Source organism: Corvus brachyrhynchos, unplaced genomic scaffold (assembly GCF_000691975.1).
Source record: "Corvus brachyrhynchos isolate BGI_N302 unplaced genomic scaffold, ASM69197v1 scaffold7, whole genome shotgun sequence".
NCBI lineage: Eukaryota > Metazoa > Chordata > Aves > Passeriformes > Corvidae > Corvus > Corvus brachyrhynchos.
The window spans coordinates 6821959-6841179 of record NW_008239054.1 but is presented as its reverse complement, the minus strand read 5'-3'; the positions used below and the strand labels follow the sequence as shown (position 1 = coordinate 6841179).

At 39.1% G+C, this 19221-nt stretch overlaps 1 protein-coding gene across 1 annotated transcript in view; it reads right to left on the bottom strand.

Annotated features, from left to right (window-relative positions):
• GABBR2 (gamma-aminobutyric acid type B receptor subunit 2) overlaps positions 1–19221 on the bottom strand; it is a gene marked incomplete at its 3' end in the record, with an annotated part of 253995 nt that overhangs the window by 62823 nt on the left and 171951 nt on the right. The window contains exon 3 of the mRNA XM_017739111.1: positions 15690–15860. Within this exon, the coding sequence (XP_017594600.1) occupies positions 15690–15860 (171 nt within the window). The remainder of the gene's footprint in view (positions 1–15689; positions 15861–19221) is intronic.

The following is a 19221-nucleotide window of genomic DNA, read 5'->3' as shown; positions in this document are numbered from 1 at the left end:
ACTTATGTGCATTCAGTTCTTGTCTACGGTTTTATTTTAAACTAACATAGAATTTCCACCAGAGATTCAAAGGATCTGCCTTGTTTAAAGTTTCTTTTTAGTAAATGCGAATCATTTACTTCATCATGAACTGCCACAGACTGCTTAATATTCATTCAGCAGAAATGATGTTCCCACAAGAGAAATAAAAAATAATCAATTTCTTTTCAATTAACCCTTTTTTTCTTATGCAAATATAATATGCCTGCATTCAAACCTCAGTATGTTCTATATTTCAGGCTGCCTGATTACTTTCACTAAACTCTGATTAATGACAATAGCTGTCACAACATAGCAGTGCTCTACTATACTTTTCAGTAAGGGACTATAGACATTTGAGGCAGATGTCCCTTCACCCTGCTTTATTGCTCCTGTAGCCTCACTTGTTCCCATCACCCTGCACCCTGTGATCTTGACCCCCGCACCCATCATCTCACTCAGCTACGGATCATAATCTCCCTCCCCTGTGGTTAACATTACACAAAATGAATCCCAAACACAGAGCAGTTTCTGTAAGCAAAGGGAGCGTTCTGGCCCTGAAGAGTCACTTATGCAAGCATGTATTGAGTTTTTCATTTGAAAAGCTGAAGAAACTTTACATGGGTTATACCCTTTTAGTACAGTAAATATTTAAGATGACAAATTCTGAATCTAGTTGTCTGTTTTACCAAGACCATTCAGAATTAATCTTTATCTTTTTTCAGTAAAAAAATTGCCTAACAGTTTTGGTCAACAAAATACAGGAATCTTGTCAGAGGAAGAAAGTCTCAATCAGAGATAAATTTAAGAAAGTATTTTATATGGAAAGAACTAAACAAGTTATTCAAAGCAATTTAAGGACACAAAATTGAAGCTAAACAAGGCAATCTGGGTAGGGGGATTTCATTAGTTTTGTATTTGTAGAGCTTCACAAAGGATAAGTAATTTTGAGAGAAGTGAAAAATACCAAACCAGCTAGTTTTCAGGAGAAACGGTGTTGAGAACTTCTTGCTTTTTGCCTTTGCATTCATCCTAAAGTGTCCAGTATTCATATAAATGAAACCACCCAGGAAATCATGGGTGATGATATCCCCCAGAGAAAACTTCATACCCTGTTTTTTCATTCCACCAAGCCGGACAAGCAAAGCAAAGCTGCTCTGAGGGAAAACCTCAGGACCGATTGCAGAAGAGTGAAAAGGGTAACACAGAGCACCTGTCTGTACCACCAGTGCAAGAGCAAGCACTTTACAATCATTAGACCTGACAGAGGCAAAACATGAGATTTTTACTAGGCTGTAAGCAAATTGGTTTGCTAGTGCATCAGAACATCATACAGCCTGAAATTAAACAAATAAAGCCAAAGTGAAGAAAATGACTGGAAAACAAAATAAGAGCTAAAGGCTACAGTGCTGTGTACCATAATCAAAAGGTAATTCATATATTTCCCTCCTCCCCTTCTCCAGGGAATGTCATTTCAATGTGATGCCAACAGCTCTGCAATCTCTGGTACTGTGAGGAGTATAACTTTTCAGTGTCGACAAAGAAACATATGAGAGCTGGGGAACTACGCATGCAAGACACTGCATGAGCATGGCAATTTGGATCCATGCCAGCTTAAGAGTTTGAACTGCTATGAATTCTTATGTGGTTATCAGGACTGGATAAAAAAACATGTAGTGAAAATCAAAATTTGTATATTTTGCTGCATTTTGAAACAGATTTCACCCTCTTATACCTACCAACTAGTGATTTTAATGCTGATATAAATTGAAGTTTTACACTCTTAGAGAAGTTGTCTTGAAAAGATATATGGACACTTCTTGATGAAGCTGGGCAGTGGTGAAAATGACTTGAAGGAAATTAAAGGCTACACCTTTCATCAATAAAGATGATGCAGCTGGATTCTGCACTCATTTTGTATAAAATTAGTATCTCATCTACAGAATGACTTTAGACAGATGAAGGGTAAAGTAGACCATACCTCTTCTACATGCAACCTCAAGAGGCAGAAGTATAACAGAAAGGAAATTTTCAAACTGGAGACATGACAAGATTCAAAAGAGTTCACCACAAAGCAAGGGGGGAAAGTGGGCCAAGTAAGGTCTACGAAAAACATTCCTGATTCCTTCTTAGTGACTGCAAACAAGCACTTAGTTGTGTCCTGTGCTTGAAGGCAAGAGGAACTATGGGGGAATATGGCTCTATATTGAATAGGATGTTTGTTTTATGGATGGATTCCTGCTTCTGTAGGAAGCCATGGCTTCAGCAATCACCATGCAAAGCACCACCCCTGATAACTGCAAATACAGAGCCTCCTGTTTCCCACACATACACTTTGACTGATGCATTTTTCTAAATACTACTGTTTATTTACTTGTTAGGAGAAGTAACTGCATCCTGGGTATGCAACTGAGATAGCTTAACAGATTCCCCTAGTCCTTGACTCCTGTTTGTCCTGTCCGGAAAGTTGCGCTTGATCACAGAGCATTATTAAAGAAGCTTTGGTGTGCCTTTAGCAGTTAGGACCTGCTAATGCCATAGATTGTCTTGTCTGTCATGATTAAGTTTGTGTTTCTCTTAGCAACCCCTATTTAGATTGGGGATGTAAAATGTGAGAACAAATATGTCTCTGCATGGCAAACAAAGGCGTAGCAAAGGCACTCCTGCTCATACTGCTTTACTAACTGTGCCTACCTAAGGAATGATTAGAACAGTCTCTGCAGAAGAGAGACCAACATCTGCTCATTTTTTATCATCCAAATACTGCCAGCTCAATGTCCATATACAGGCTGAACTTCAAAAAAGTTTTGCAAGTGAAATGTTCTCTACAACGCTGTCTAATTCTGTTCTGTACTCCTCCTCCCTTTAGTACATGTGTAATTTGCAGAATGAAGTACAGGAATTCACCGCCCACCTTCCTCCCTCAGAGCAGCGCAGAGCAAACATAAGCATTTCTTGTTATGCATCTGTTTAAAAGTACCTGGACATATTCCTTGTTTTCCACCTACACTGTACCCTTCTGGAATGGGTTATGCTCCCATTTATTACACTAGCTAAAGTACTTGGAGTTACTGCCAGAAAAGTTTGCAGATGTCTGCTACTCTGATGATCAGGTCCCTGTCCTGGCAGTGAGCTGATGTGATTTTTAATTCATTTCAGAGGATTCAAAGAGAAGGGAACAGAAAAGAGATTTTCGATTTCCTTGGCATGTTCTTGAAAGAGAAACTAAAGCAGAAATATCATCATCTGCAGAAACAGGTTTTGGAGAGAAAGCATTGACCTCCATTCAGCCTTTGAAGTGCAGAGAGTAGCACTCTGGAGTCCAGAAATTTATTTGGGGATGCAAATTCTGCATGCACGGAAGTGCATCCCTTTAGCCCCAGAGGAAGGCTTTAACTTCCTAGAAAAATGGCCACATTTATAATACATGGAATTTGCAGTGCTGACTCTTGGTAACCTTTACTAGTTCATTGGTCTGTGTGCTGTCATCTCTGCCTCTGATTTTGGGAATGCACCCAAAAATGATTTACCCCATCAATTGTGTGAGGAGGAAGAACAACTAAACTCCACAGGTTTTGAAGTTAGGGATAAGAAGCCTATATACTTTTTACAGACCTAGCTTTATGAACCTCTTGAAAGCTCCTTCACAGCAATTGCAAAGAACTCTGGAGAAGAAGCCAAGACAGCCACTACAACAGTTTTAGTGAATTTAACTCCTATTTAAAATGTATGTGATTTAGCTTTTGACATTTACAGAAAGGGTTGATGCAAGTTCTTTCTGACTGTATTGATTGCAGTCAAAGTTTAGAAATGTGTATGCTAGAAGTTCTCATGCATTCATTCAGCCAGGCAATACTAATACAATGCCCAAGTAGCTTGTCTGAACTAGACTAAAAAAGAGGCATTTGGCAAAAATTAAAACACATTCAACTGTATCTTCAATATCATAACAGTACAATTATTATCATAAAATTTTCAACAATCAGAGTTAGATTAATTCTGTATTTTCAAACAAAAAGAAAAAATACATTTTTCTTAAGTTCTCCATAAAGTGATGGAACACTGATTAGGCAAATCAAAAATTTGCACTTGAGGGAGGAACTTACAGTTACAATCCTGATTGACTGGATCTAAGAAAGAACAAGGAAAGGAGATTCTTGTTTAGAATGGGGTGTGTCTAAAATCCACAAGAATTTATCACTGAAAGGGACTGCCTGGTACAACCAAAGAGCTGATACATAGATTTAAAAAATCCATATGTGGGAAGTCTCTTCATATGCTGTAGGCTATAAAACCTTTTACAGAACTAAAATTTAAATCTGCAATAAAATATTTAAGGCTACAGCTATAATGATCCAAAGGAAGAGAGTTAAAAAAGAAGGGCATTTGAAACCATCACCAATGTCTTACAGTTCTGCAACAGCTGGAATATATTTAATTAAAATCCTAGAGTATCTAGAAAGCTTACCACATATAAAGCCTACCACACTTCATTTTCTAATTCCTGTTAACAAGATCATACAGACCAACCCTTGTGATGATCTGTTTCTTTTTGTAATGGGAATTTCTTTATTCCCTGTGTCATCTACAACTTTCAAAAGTTTGCAAGTTGTTCTCCCTAAAGTAAGGAATTAATACAATTAAAACAATCAGTCCCAAGGCTATTCCTTTAAAAAGAAAAAGTCACTATCAACTTCTTTATCCTCAAAATAATTCTGTTTGCTGCAGTTTTCCCTCTGGCTGTGCTTATGAACTGGCTTAGAACTCACTGCACTCATCCTATCTTCCCTGTTCTGCCCAGGTCCTGCTGGGCACTGTACCAACCAAAATAAAATTCAGCCAAGCATTAAAATCCCCTCTAACAGTTCTAGGAAATCAATTAGCTTACCATCTCTGGCATAATTTTTCTTTAATAAAACTATGTTATGATTTATTTTTCCTGCCCTCTGCCTCCCTTTTTATTATCTCCATGCAGACTTTGCTTTTCCTGTGTCCCAAACAGACACGGCAGTCTGTGCAGCAGTCGATGGTCTTTGCTTTGTGATCCTCTGGGCACAAGGTCCAGAATAATCAGAAAACTCATAAATCCTCTGAGAAACTTGAAGGTGCCTGCTACTGTCAGGCAAGGATGAGATAAGGGGGGCCATGGGAGTGTGGCCCCAGAATGCTCTAGCAAATTCTAATGAACATGACCAGGTGCCCTTGACCCAAGGTGCTTAGAGTCCTCCTTGCAGTCTTCTCATCACAGAGGGTCAAGAATCCTTTCAGCTGGTGCTCAGGAGAGGCCTTGTAAGAGCCAAGCCCAGAGCACAGCTCCTAGGGACAGCCAAGCACAGAAGCTTGTGAAGAAGGGCACAAAAAAAACCCCAAACCAAATTAGAGGTGGAAGAGAGAGAGAGAGGCACACAACTGTGTTCAAATCAGCATAAACAGTCTGAAGTGTGGTAGTGACACAGGCTGCACAAGAGCAGGAAAGATGAAAGAGCAACAGACAAACGGACACACAGACTTCTTGGAGACACCACAGTTTCAGCTTCCTTGGACCCCAAGCTGCAGTGGAGATCCAGGCTGTCCATGCCAAGTCAGTGATCTCTGGCACCAAGAGGAAGACTGCTGCTTCACATAAAGGTTTACAAATATGACAGAGGTTCACTACCGTCCCAGTAGCCTAGTGAATCCTGAAGATGACTGAAATGTGCTTTCAAGGAAAGTATCTGGGTCCCCTAAACCTAACCTTAAACCATGCAAGACCACCAGGAAGAAGTGACAAGAAAATAGTAAAGGGTGGCTCCTTGCTCTGAAGAGGAACCCATCTGTGGACTTGACCTATGATCTCGGGAGGTTTGCTGCTTTTTGGGGACCTGGATCCAGGATAATGTTGAGAGAGTGCCACAGCTTTTCTGACACTCTTACTATTACTCCCTGCTGTTCTTCCATGTCAATATAAGTAATGCTGCCTGGAGAGTATCAAAAGTGTATTCAAGCTCTACGGGCAGTAGTAAGGGGCATAGGGGCCCAGGTGTTGATGTCCTTATTCCTGCCAGTGAGGGGAAAGGCTGTGAGGAGGAAGCAGCTGGTAATACATATCCACAACTGGTAGTGGAACTGGTTGTGGTGAGAGGGTTTTGATTTCTACAAGTATGGAACCCTGTTTGTGGGTAAACATTTGCTTGGGAGAGATGGGATCCTTCTCACTGAGTAGGACAAAGTTATCTTTGCCAGCAGAATGGCTGACCTGGTAAAGAGGCACTTTAAACTAGGAATGACAGAGGAGAGAGAGTTACCAGAAGCACTCTGAGACAGTGAAGGGAAGGGAGTTTTGATAAGTAAAGGGCCTGGAGTGACATGACCGAAAGGGATCACAAAATCAACAAAACAAAGCTTAAGTAGCTTAAGCAGGGTCACCTCCAAAATGTAAGCAAGGATGTGCCTACAAGGCACCATCACAGAGAAATCTTCCCATCTCTTTGGGAAATCAGCATGTGGGGTGCCTCTGCAGTGCCCATACACTAATGCTTGCAGCATGGAGAGTAAACATGATGACTTAGGTATCAGTGAGCAGCTGTGGGGCTGCCTTTTTATGGGGCTCACAGATGAGGTCAGATGGATCATGTAACTTGAGTGATGCAATGGAGGGATACAGGGTCCTTTGGAAAGAGGGGAGAAAAATGAGGAGGTGGGGTTGCCCTTTATGAGGCAGAACAGCTGGACTATATGGAGCTCTTCCTAGGGATGGATAATGAGCCAACTGAGATCTTGTGGGCAACTACCAAGCTTACCAATGTAGGTGATACTGTATTGGGTTAATAATCTTCAAACAATCATGGTGACTGGGAGAAGTGCTGAAGACTGGAGGAAAAGAAATGTCAGGGAACTACAGGCCAGTCAACCTCACATCAGTTCTTGTCAAGGTGAAGGAGTGTATTGTCTACCTAGACTTCAGGAAGGCTTTTGACCTTTTCCCATGAGATTCTCATAGAGTATGAGCTGGACAAGTGGACAGCGAGGTAAATTGAAAACTGTCCTAAATGGGTGTCCCCAGTGGCATAAAGTCTAGGTGGAGCCCAGAAGGTAGCAGTGTACCCCAGGGGTCAGTACCAGCTCCAGTCCTGTTCAACATCCTCATTAATGATTTGGATGATGGAGCAGACGGTACCCTCAGCAAGGTTGCTGATGACACGTAACTCGGATGAGTGACTGATACACAGTAGGGTCATACTGCCATGGGCTGACAGGAACCTCATGTTCAACAAGGGGAAGTGCAAAGTCCTGGGCTAGGGAGGAAGAACAACATGCACCAACATATGCTGGATCTGCCCAATGGAAAGCAGCTTGGTGAAAATGCTCCTGATAGACACCAGGTTGAAGTGAGTCAGCAATGGGCCCTTGTGGCCAATAAAGCTAATGGCATTCTGGGCTGCATGAAGAAGTGTTGTCACAGCAGGTAGGGGAAAGAGATCCTTCTCCTCTGCTTAGCACTGCTGAGCTCGTACATGGAGTGCCAGGTTCAGTTCTTGGCTTCTCAATACAAGACGCGTGGACACACTGGAGAGAGACCAGAGAAGGGCTATGAAGGTGACTAAGACACAGGAGCATCTCTCCTATGACGAAAGGTTGAGAGATTTGGGACTTTTCAACATGAAGAAGAGAAAGCTTGGTGGGAAATCTCATCAATGTATATTAATACATTAATATATACATTTATATATATTGATATAATATGTTTACAGAGGATGAAGCAAGGCTTCTTTCAGTGGTGCCCAGTGACAAGATCAGAGTCAATGAGCATAACTTGAAACTTAGGAAGTACCATCTGAACATCAGCAAATGCTTTCTAACTGCGAGGATCACTGGCACAAGTTGCCCAGGGAGGGTGTGTAGTCTTCATCTGCGAAGGTTCTAAAAGGCTGCTTGTACATAGTCACTTCTAATTACTATTTACAATTTTCACCTAAAAATGACCTCCCACTATGTAACTGAATCTACACAGACCATTTCCTATGAAGAGGGACAAACCTAAGCTAACGTTCTATCGCTCTGATTTGTCCTCATTTCCTATATCATAATCTTATGACCCTCCCGTAATCTCATGGCTGCTAAATATTTACCTGGACCCAGAAGAATCATAATAGATCTAGTACTTCTGTTTCTCTTTTATTAGTAGAAGTCACTTTCAGAGATTGCCTTTCTGTGAAGATCTTAATGTATCAACTTGAATTATATGAAAGCATAGCTACAAGACAGAATAGAGGAATTAATTCTCTGCAAGGTCAAGAAAACTTGAATTAAATTGTTTCTAAGATTTTGCTATAGAAATCAGCCAAGAATTGGGAATAGGACAATATGAAGGAAGATTTCAGGCACATGACACCTTGAAAAAAAGTAAATATTATGAAGAGATAGTTTTTAAGAGTTTTATAGTTAAACAGTTACGTTTATACTGTCTTGGTTTTCCTGCTCTCAATCTCTTCTCTTCATGTCTTTTCCCATATTTTCCTTTTACTGCCTTGCATGTGTCTCTTATCTTCTGCCTTTCTTTTTTACTGTTCAAAGTTGAAGGTAGGGCACTCCTTCTAGGATGAAATTACTATGTACTATTCAGAGCTCTCGGATTAAACATTTATGTTATCTGGTATATTTGAGGCTTCCAAGCTCATTCATGGACAAAAAATAATGTCTTTCTTCCTGCTCTAAAACCTCTTGGCAATTGTGATGGAGAGTGGAAACCTCTGCTCTTCTTTTTGATCCTCAGAAGCCAAGCATAAGAAGTCAAAAAACACCTTGAAGTCTACATAATTTATACCTATAGCTATCAAAAACTGGTGTCTTAAATTTGTTTTCTGGCTGACATTTGAAACGTCAACAGATATCTCATGTATTTTCCCTCCCTCTTAGCCCCACAATAACTCTCTCATTGCCTCTGCTTATCCAGTGAATTCTTATCAGAACTGCCCACTAACTCAGATGCAAGTTTGCAGACTACACAGTGACAAAACAAGGCTACAATAAATAAAATTCTAGATTAATAATACTTCTACCCTGCTTTCTCTACAGCATCAAACATATACTATGTTGAGAAGACTTATTGTTAGCTGCTTTTATCGGGAAAAATTTTGGTTCTTCCAATATTACATTTTCTAGGATGAGACTTGGAAATTAGAGATATTAAATTCTTTGAGCTTAGGTAAAATGGACCCTGATGGCCTGCTGATTTTTGCAGATGTTGCACTGTCAGTGTGCAAAACGCAACACAATTTTAAAAAATCCTTAGTGTTCATCATGTCCACCAGAAAAAATGGGGTTTTTGTCCACTTACAAGGTTTGTTTCTCTTAAGGTTTTATCACCAACATATTTTTAGGTTATTGAAATCAATGAAGATGGTGACAGTCACAAGAGAGAATATTTTATCTTGATATTGTTAATCTATTTCATTAGCTTACTACACACTTCTCATTTCTTCTGCCTTTTTGAAATGCCACCTACACTGATAAAATTACATTAAGAGTTCTCAATATTTCCATGAAGAAGCAGAGAAATCACATAAAGAGATGACTAGTAAGAAGTAGGGAAAAACAAAAGATTCACTTGAGATGAACAGAATTCACCTTATTTTAAAAACAATCCCAGACAAGGTATTCAGTGGGAGGAAAATATATATATTTTTAAAAGTCCAGAAATATCATGAATATGCTATCAAATGTAAAGTTAAAATGCAGTTTCACTGAATTTCAACATGAGATGATTGCAAAAAGAAGTAACTGAAGCCACTCTACAGGAAGTGCCCTATCATAAAACAAGGAAGCCCTCTTAATGTGCCAGTGCAATCAAATGCCAACTTCCAGTTTGAAACATACTATGAATAAAAATGTTTATAAATAAAATGAAAAATATGCAGGAAATAACAGAAGAACACTGAAGAAAGGTAAACTAGGATTACTCATAAGCAAATAAAGCATTATCTGAAAACCAATATATGATTATACTTTTCTCTGTTTTCCAGTCATATTCTGTAGCCTTTACATCTTCTTCAATACTAGTGGCTTCCAAAAGCTTTGACTTACTGATAGTTAAGTATAACTTAATTCTCATGACTCTTCCCACTGAAGCATGAAATACAGCAAACAACAAACCACAGGAATATTGCTTGGTTTGCCTAATTCAAAATACAATCCCAAACAGGTAGTGCCAGGCAGCAGTAAAATTTGAGGCACCAACCACTGCATAATCTTCAGTCACCTGAAAGCTCATCTGTGAATCAGAAACCAGACACAGCCAGGCCTTTTCTGAAAACCGTGTGCTGAAAACAGTGTTGTGGTTTAGGAAAGTTATTCTCCAATTTAGTGTTTCCAGTGAAAACATGAGCCTCTTGCTAACACCCTCTTCCCCCTCCCCCTCCCCTGTGGTGGGATGGAGGGGAGTCAGAGACACAAAAAGGTGGAGATCATAGAATGAGATAAGAACAATTTACTGAAAACAGCAATGAGATAAGAGAATGAACTGTGACAGCAGCAATACTAATGACAGAGGGTACAAGAAAGAGGTGAACAATTCTCATGGAAACAATTCCTGACTGCTCCCTCCATCACACTGTGCTGAGCTGGAAGGGACCCCTTCTCGCTCGAAGAGACTCCCTTCCCCCAACTCTCAGCAATGAGGTGAGGTGGCATAGAAAAACTTCTGCATCCTGGCCATGCCCCTTCCTGGATACTGCAAAAACCCTGTCCTTCCTGGAACCAGGACAAACAGCTATAATTCTTCAGGCTTGATAAACACTAAAACTAGCCTGGCTTTGAGCAGCAGGTTGGATGAGAGACCTCCAAGGTCTCTTCCAACCTAAATTACCCTACAGTTACATACCACAGCAAATACTTTGAGCTGAATATCCCAAAAGTATTTTGTAACCTCATTTATAAGTCTTTGCCCCAGAATTAACTTTTGAAACAGAATCTTCTCCCAGAGGATGAAAACAGGGCAGCAATCCATAAAATCTAGGACACAGAAGCACAGTAGGTATGAACTTGTCCTTGTTAAGTAACAGAACTGAGGAAGTGTGTACATGATTCTTATATCAAGTCAACTTACGCAATTTAAACATTAACCCAGTAGAAACCATATTTATGGTTGTACAAACAGACGAATTATTCACAAAGGATGCTACAAGTGAGCTGAACTATTGGCAGCCATAGAATACAGGTCACTTGAAAAGTCATATTCCTTGAATCCAAGTAATGCCAAGAAAGGGAGCCTCAAGCCACACTAGCAGTATAAGATGTATAGATATTGCCATTGTTCTTTAAGAACTGAAAGAAATTAGCATAAAGTTCTCCATTCTCTCTACCTACCCTTTGTCTCTCTATGTGACCTGGAGAATAAGGAAGATATAATATTTTTTAATAAGAAAGAGAAGATTTTTTTCACCAAGGAAAAGGAAATGGTGATAACCCAAAGTCTCGGCAGAAAGGATTCCTAAAGGAAACACCTGAAATAGAAGCAAGAGATCCTCTGTGATCTTGGCCATCAGAGATAAATTGGAGTAAGATTCATAAGCTAAGCATTTGAGACAACTGTCTCATTACAAGGCAAAGTAAGCCAAAAAGACAGCTTGATGACTTTGAGGGGCAGCTAACTTGCAGGAAAGTTAGGTGAGCTTTAATTATTCATGAGATAAGATAAAGTACAAATTGCAGCGGGACTGGAGAGAGTGATCTAGCTAAGAAAAACAAGTCATCAGCCCAAAAACCCCTGAAGTTAGATGGCAGGTAAAGAGATGCAATCAGGGCTCCTGTGGACTAAACTACATGGGTATCAAGTCGCTATGCAAGAACAAGAAGGAGCATCTATCCCCCCATGTGTTTAGGTGGAAGGACCACTGGAGGAAATTTAGATAGATGTCCAAACTGTTCTAGTTTGAAAAAAGAGAAGGAGATCAGTCAAACTGTTGCAGTCTTTCTGGGAGATGGAAAAATGAGACAACTGCCCTGTCTTGCTGCTAAGAGTAAAACCACCTGAGTTATCACATAGGCTTCTCTAAAGATCCCATTAATTTGTTTCTGCTTATTTTATTTTGCATGAGAGTAAGAGATTAGATTCAGTTACTTCTGATCTAATGGCTTGTAATGTATTTTCATTATAGATAAGACCATTCACATCCCAAGCTCAGTGGCATTTTACAACAGATAGAGAGGTTTTAGATGCTATTCAACTGTTTTGTCACTTTCAAAAAAATGTCACAAGAATAGTTTTGCCTGATGCTCCTTTAGAGGGAAAATTATAATTTCAGTTGATGTATAGACTTATACCAGCATCTGAGTGTCACTAAGCGGCCTTGATGATCTTTCCTCTGGGGCCTCCACCTAGCTTTTAGTCCTGTGTCTTCAGTCTCTGCCACAGACCACCTGTCTAGCAGTCACTAGACCTGACCCTGGATTGAGGACTGATTTGCCACCTTGGCCTTGGACCTGCTTCATTGCCATAGACTTACTTGCCTGATGATCTGCACACTTGGCTGATCCTGGCCTCGGTCCCTGGGTCTGCCCTCCTCTCTTGCAGCAGGACTGGGTTTTGCCCAGCTGTCGCATGCTCTCCTGCTCTACTGCTGGTGGCTTCCATCCCTCACTGCTCCCAGACAGCAAATTAATAACTGCAGTTCCTGCAGTTTTTCATGTGCTTTCACTGTCTGCACAGGGAAGGGTGAAACTCTACATGGAGTTGAAAAAGGAAGGATTGAGCTCTAATCATTTGAAGACACAGGACTCAACATGCAGTATAAAAATCACTGCAATTCAAGGAAACCTTGACTGAGTCTTACATTACTTGAAAGCTGTAATGAATCACAGTAAATTGAGTTTGCAGACAGAGGAGGTTGTTGCTCACCTTTCAAGAGAAATGGAGAGACTTTGAACTCAAGTGCAGCACTCTTCCAAACCCTTGAAAGTGCAGTTTTAGAACTTCTTAAGTGACCCTGACAGACAGGAAGTCCCTCCTGCTGTCCCAAAGGAAGACCAAGAATCCCTATGTTGTGTTTGTTTAGTGTTATCCTGAGAAACCCTACACAGCAAAAGTTTAACAATCTACCCTTTCTATTGGACTTTTTTTCACTTCTAATCTTTCTCATGTTTCCAGGTGACCCAATGCTTTTTACAGACTTCTCTGATCTACTTCCTTCTTGAAGATGATACTAGGACTGATCTTCCAACTTCTGTCTAATGAACACTAAGTAGATTTGCAGTCTACTGTATGTGTCTTAAGGGTCAATATTGCATTACATCAGGGCTGTGCAACAAGAGCTCTTTGTTTCCTTTCCACTTTTTACAATAAGTCCAGAAGTTTAAACATCTTGCCCATTACTCAGTTTGTGGTTCATTGTAGTGCTTTCCATATCTTTCTCTGGAGATCTTCTGCCTATGTGGGCATTCTGCACTTTTTTACTTAAATATTATTGCTATTAAAACCTTTATAAACATGCTGGTTTTGGCTGGGGCAGAGTTAGTTTTATTCACTGGGTCTAGCATGGGGCTGTGATTTGGATTTGTGCTGAACACAGGGTTGATAATACAGAGGTTTTATTATTCCTGAGTAGGGCTGGCATAGAGCGAAGGCCTTTTTTGCTTTTCATACTTCATTGCTGGCAAGGGGCTAGGCATGGGAGGCTGGAGGGAGACGCAGCTGGAACAGGCCTCCATGACCAAAGGGATATTCCAGACCATATGACATCATGTTCAGTATATAAATGGGGGAAGAAGGAGGAAGGAGGGGAGGGGAATGTTTGCAGTGATGGCATTTGTCTTCCCAAGTAGCTGCTATGTGTGATGTGGCCCTGCTCTCCTGGAGATGGCTGAACACCTGCCTGGAAGCAATGAACTAGTTCCTTATTTTGCTTTGCTTGTACACATGGCTTTTGCTTTCCCTATGAGCCTGTTTTTATCTCAACCCCTGTGTTTTCTGGCTTTTACCCTTCTGATTCTCTCCCCAAACCTGCTCGTGGAGGAGTGCCCAAGCGGCTGTGTGGTGCAAGGCTGCCGTCTGGGGTTAAACCAATATCAATATCATTCTGAAACTTAATCCTGTCCTCTGCAAAGTACTTGCAGCTTTTCCCAAGTAGGTATAAACTGCAATTTAATAAACATTTTCTCTATCATACTATCTAGAGAAAATCTTATCTCTTTCTGGAGTATACCACTTGACAGAATCTCATCCTTCTTATTTGACAGTATACCACTGATAACTACTCACCAAAATTATTTCCAAGACAGAGAAGGGTAAAGCATACCATGCTTTTTTGGTGACTTTCTGCTTCAGCATTTGTTTTAAAAACAATTATTCAACTGACCGATGTCAATTAACTTCTGTGGCAGGAATATTGGTTAGAGACTAGAGTGCTCTTACAGTATCTTCACCAAGATTAAGTTTTTCTACTTTTCTCTAGGAGTACTTTTAACATTTTATAAGTCATATCACACATCACCTATCACACCTCCTTGAGACCTATTACCTTGTCATAGAGGGAAATCAGATTGCTTTACATGATTTATTCTTGACAAATCCAATTGCACCATTGTTTAGCATCTTTTTATCTCCTGTGTGATTCCAAACAGATTATCTGCTCAAGTGTCTTTCCAGGAATCAAATTTAGCCTGACTGGCCTATAATTCCCTGGGCCTTTGTGTGTTTTCTGGAAAGACAGACACAAAGGTTTCTTCCCTCCCCCCACACTTCATCTACTTTCTATCCTTTAATTCTCAAAGCTCATAAGGGAAGAGTCTAAGATTTCTTAAGTATTCCACAGTGAATTAATTGTGCCAGACAATCTGAAAATACCTGACTCATCTAAGATGACTCTAACCTGTTCTTATCTCTCTTCCCTTGTTTTAATTATGCTAGTCTTCAGAGCGCAGTCAGCCTGTTTTAAAACCAATGCTGAGGAAGAAAAAAACTCCCAACAACCAAACAACCAGGCATGCCTCTGTTAGTTTTACCTCTCTGATAATTAATGGGCCAACTCTTTTCCTTGTCTTGCTCTGATTCATTACATGTAAGATGTTTTCTTTTACTCTATTGTTAAAACCATGCTTAAAGGCACTTAATCCATACTTTATTGCAATTTTTATGACCAAAATGTTGCTCAGGGTGAAACTTGGTCTGTGGGGCGCATGATATGTGATCTTATTAGTTCTGGGGGCTTCAGACATTTTTGGCTCAGTAAGCTCCTCCAATATCTTCAGCCATAGACTTAACGGATTTTGTTCCTCAGTGTTCAGATTGATGATTATAATAAATCAGAGTACAAAAGGAACATGAAGAAATTGGATTTATTCTCCCTTTTAAGTGAACCAGAGTCAGGATACAAGCCTCCCTCAAAAACATAAGCTTTTGCAAATCAAAGAGTATGAAGGAACCTTTGCACTTGGGTGCAATGACCTTGGGTGTAAAAACCAGGCATGTGAAAGCATGGGTAGCTTTCATTACAGACACTCAAATAAACCCCAGAAGGGAATTAAATTTACTCAGTACAGTAAATGTGACCTATTAAGAGAAAGCCAAATAGGACTGAAACAGTGGGACAGTTTCTTTTTCCTTAATTGTTATTTCCTTAATGCTATAAAGGAACTAGCTCCTTGGAAGTCTGATATTAGTATCTCTCTGTGTGTAGTAGAAATTATGCAAATCTTACCTCAGAGAACCTTTGTACATCCTGGGTTAAAGTTCCTACTCTCTTCCAATGATAATGTTTGAGTAACTTCAAAATTGCTGGATTCACTGCATTATCAGATGGCACTGTCCGGAAGAAATAAGGATATTTTTTCTTATCAGCCAACTCTGGAGTTGTTGCTGCAAATGAGAGCTGTAAAATATCAAAGAACAAAAAAATGAAAGTCACCATAAGTCATCTAAATGTCAGTAAAAATACTTTGCTTTTCTCAGTGCAACAAGACAGAGAATCTGTGCATTGCTGTCATGTAGAGAAGTTTCATCATCATACAACTTGAAAGTCCTACCAGTACCATTTACTTTTAAAGAGATTTTTGAAATATTTTAGCTCTATAAACCACCTGCTGCAAAATTAAACCAGGGAACCTTAAAAGTCAGTGATGTAAAATCCTCTGTTTAAAATCATGCATGTTACACATAGCACTGAGCAATAAGGCCTAAGGGAGTAAATCTCTTTGATGAATTCCCCATCAGTTTCTCTTCATAAAAGTTGAGAATACCTCCAAGAGAATATTATATTCTCAAAGTCTTATATATCTTAAATTGCTGGGTGAACCTCTAGTAGTACTTCTTCCTATCTTCAGGTAATAAAACAGCTCCAGGTAACAGAAAAAGAGAAAATCATTATGTTAGCCAAGGCTGCAACTCAGAAGTTTACTTGGGTCCCAGCTTCCTGCACTGAAGCAGCCCCCTGTGGTTTCTTTCATAAAAGAGGATTCAATGGCTAAAACACTGGAATTTGTTCACAGTTTGAGAATGCTTATAACAAAAGAAAAAGGAAACCTTTTAAAACACGCAAAAACAAACAGAAAACTTCATTGAATTCTTCTGCCCAAGTTAAAAGTGGCCTACTTTTGTGAATGTTTTTCAGACAGTGTTTTGAAGAGAATGCCTGCACATTCAGTTTTTGAAAACACTTCTACTCCAAAGATACTTCTGGTCATTCCCTCCAGTTCTTTTTAGGCTGCTACGAATGTGCTTCTCAAGCATTTTTTCAGCCAGGAATTTTGATTGAGGGGTTCCTTAAAGTACTGTTTTGATGCAAATAGGTTTGACTGGAAAAAAACATAAGCTCCCTAATACAGTTATTTAAAGTCTTTCAAACTCAATAGAGAGTCAAAAAATGTATGTGAATTCAAGACTATATAAGTATAGACCAAAAACAGCTTTAAGTTTGCACTTTTTCAATCAAGCATTCAATATATTTGGGTTAGATAAGCTTTTTTGAAATTCTGAATAGACAAGTTTAATCTTGAAAATCTGAAAAAAACAGTTCAAGTCTTTTCTTCATGTTTATAAAATCTAGGTTTAGCCTATCAGAGACAGGACTTATTCTCTGCCTGATTTTAGATTCACAAAGAATATACTGCATTGCTATAATGGCCTGAATATAGTTTGTTTTCCTAACCAAAAGAAATCGAAACAACTTAAAGTGTACATAACCAGGACAGTTTACAGTATACCTTTCAAAATAGAAGATTCTTTCTTTTCACTGGTCAGGAGATAGTGAATAGTGTAACTGTCATGTAATTCAGAGGTTAAACATTTTTAATATAGCAACTGATCTTTTACTAAATTTCATTTAAAAAGTGCAATATGAAGTGTTAATGATTTATTGTCATCTTGATTTTCCAAAACCATTCCCATAAGGAAAGAAGAATGAACGTCTGCCAAGCAGACCTATTCAGCTTTTCTGTTTAGCCTGGTAGTGTTGAACATCATGCATTCACAATGAAGGTGGAAATAAGGACCTGTACTTCTGAGTGAAAAAGAGAGAACACTTGATGTTAGAAATCCAACATGAAGAGGAATACCTCTTGGCAGCGCAGCTGCTTGCAGCCCGCTGACTGCAAAGGAATTGCTTTTCAAATTATTATGGTTTTGGATCAAACATAATTCGATTGATCCTTAAGAAAAAGAAGAGAAGAGCAACACTGAAGTAACAGTAGTGGCAGGAAACATCAGCAAGGTTCACCTAGCTCAGGTTCATAGATTGACTGGTAAATTTTTCTGATCAGTAGTACAAAGCTCCACAGTAATGAGAATCATCTCTACATGTGTGAGCTGGCTTTAGGATGAGGATCTGTGATATAAGCAAGACAATTCAAAACCATCCTTTGTGATTTTTTAGTGACTTAAAGGGCCTGAGTTAGTATCCTAACTGCTCAAATTTCCTTGGAAACAATGAAGCAAAACCTTACCTCTCTTCATTGCTTCCAGAAAGATGAAGTCTCATAACAGATTTCTCAGCCATGTGAGGTGAGATGAGATGAATACAGGTTTATGTGTAAAACTAATGACACCTGAATTGAAAAAGAACAGTCCTCTTCATTTCCTTTTTAAATTAAGGTTTTTATTAAAATAAAAATCTGGAAAACTTCATGCTCAAACAATTCTCAGATTGTAGGATATATTCAGAGGTCTTTAATTCAAGCATCACATATATCATGGTTGGTCTCATTCTGCATCACTTTGACGTTTAATAAGACACTCATAAGAGATGGAAAAATATCCTGAAAATGTTAAATCATTGAAAATATTTAACTTTTCATAAAATCGTCTCTGTAAAAGTGTGGGACATGGAATGAACTTAACCCAAAAATCACCAGCACTCAATATTCTGCTTTGAGAGGGACAAGGAAGAAAAATGGGAAAAAACCTCATTATGTTTTAAAAAGTGGTAATAAAAAGATCATGTTAAGAAATGAACTGACATAAGGTAGACTTACTGGAAAAGTATGTGAGATAGCACAGCTATACGGAAATATCAGGAAAATACTCATAACAAAATCTTCATTTAATTTGATAAAGCAAATAAGATCACAACACAGTCCACCCACATATGCATTTAGATGGTACAGCTCTTGTCAACTGAACATTAATTCTCTGTATTTTAGGTCTTTTTTACTCATGGCTGATTTGAAACTTGCATACTGAAAGGCAAACTTTTCATAATCTTCACTTCATTCTACAGGATTGAAAGCCATTCTACTTTTTGTAAGAGTTTTTATAACTTTCAGTTATTTAGCCAAAAGTCTGGATGAATGGCAATCATATTGCTCATATCATTCTTTGCAAAACACAAAACTTCGATTTTTCACATCATTGCATTTTCCATGTATACATATTCATGCACTGCTATATTTTTTTACAGGTGTTTATACTTGCCTCTCCACGTTTAGGAAGAGTGAGAGATAAACGGGTATATGCAGGATTATAACTCAGCAATAAATGCCTGTGGGGTGTATGATGTCATTCTTTCACAGAAAATTTTTTATAGAACTGCTAAAAGGTGATGGCCAATAGCCAAACTTCAAGAAAGGATGAATGAAAGGAAAACAAAAATGGTTTTTTCAAGTTGCTATAAAGCAGAAGGCAGTGGACAGCTACCAGGTGATACATCATCACAGTGTGTGTGGTGCTTGTGTGTGTGCATGCATAAACAGGCTCTGTGCGTATGTGTATGCAGACCTAGAGAAAAAAACCACTCATAT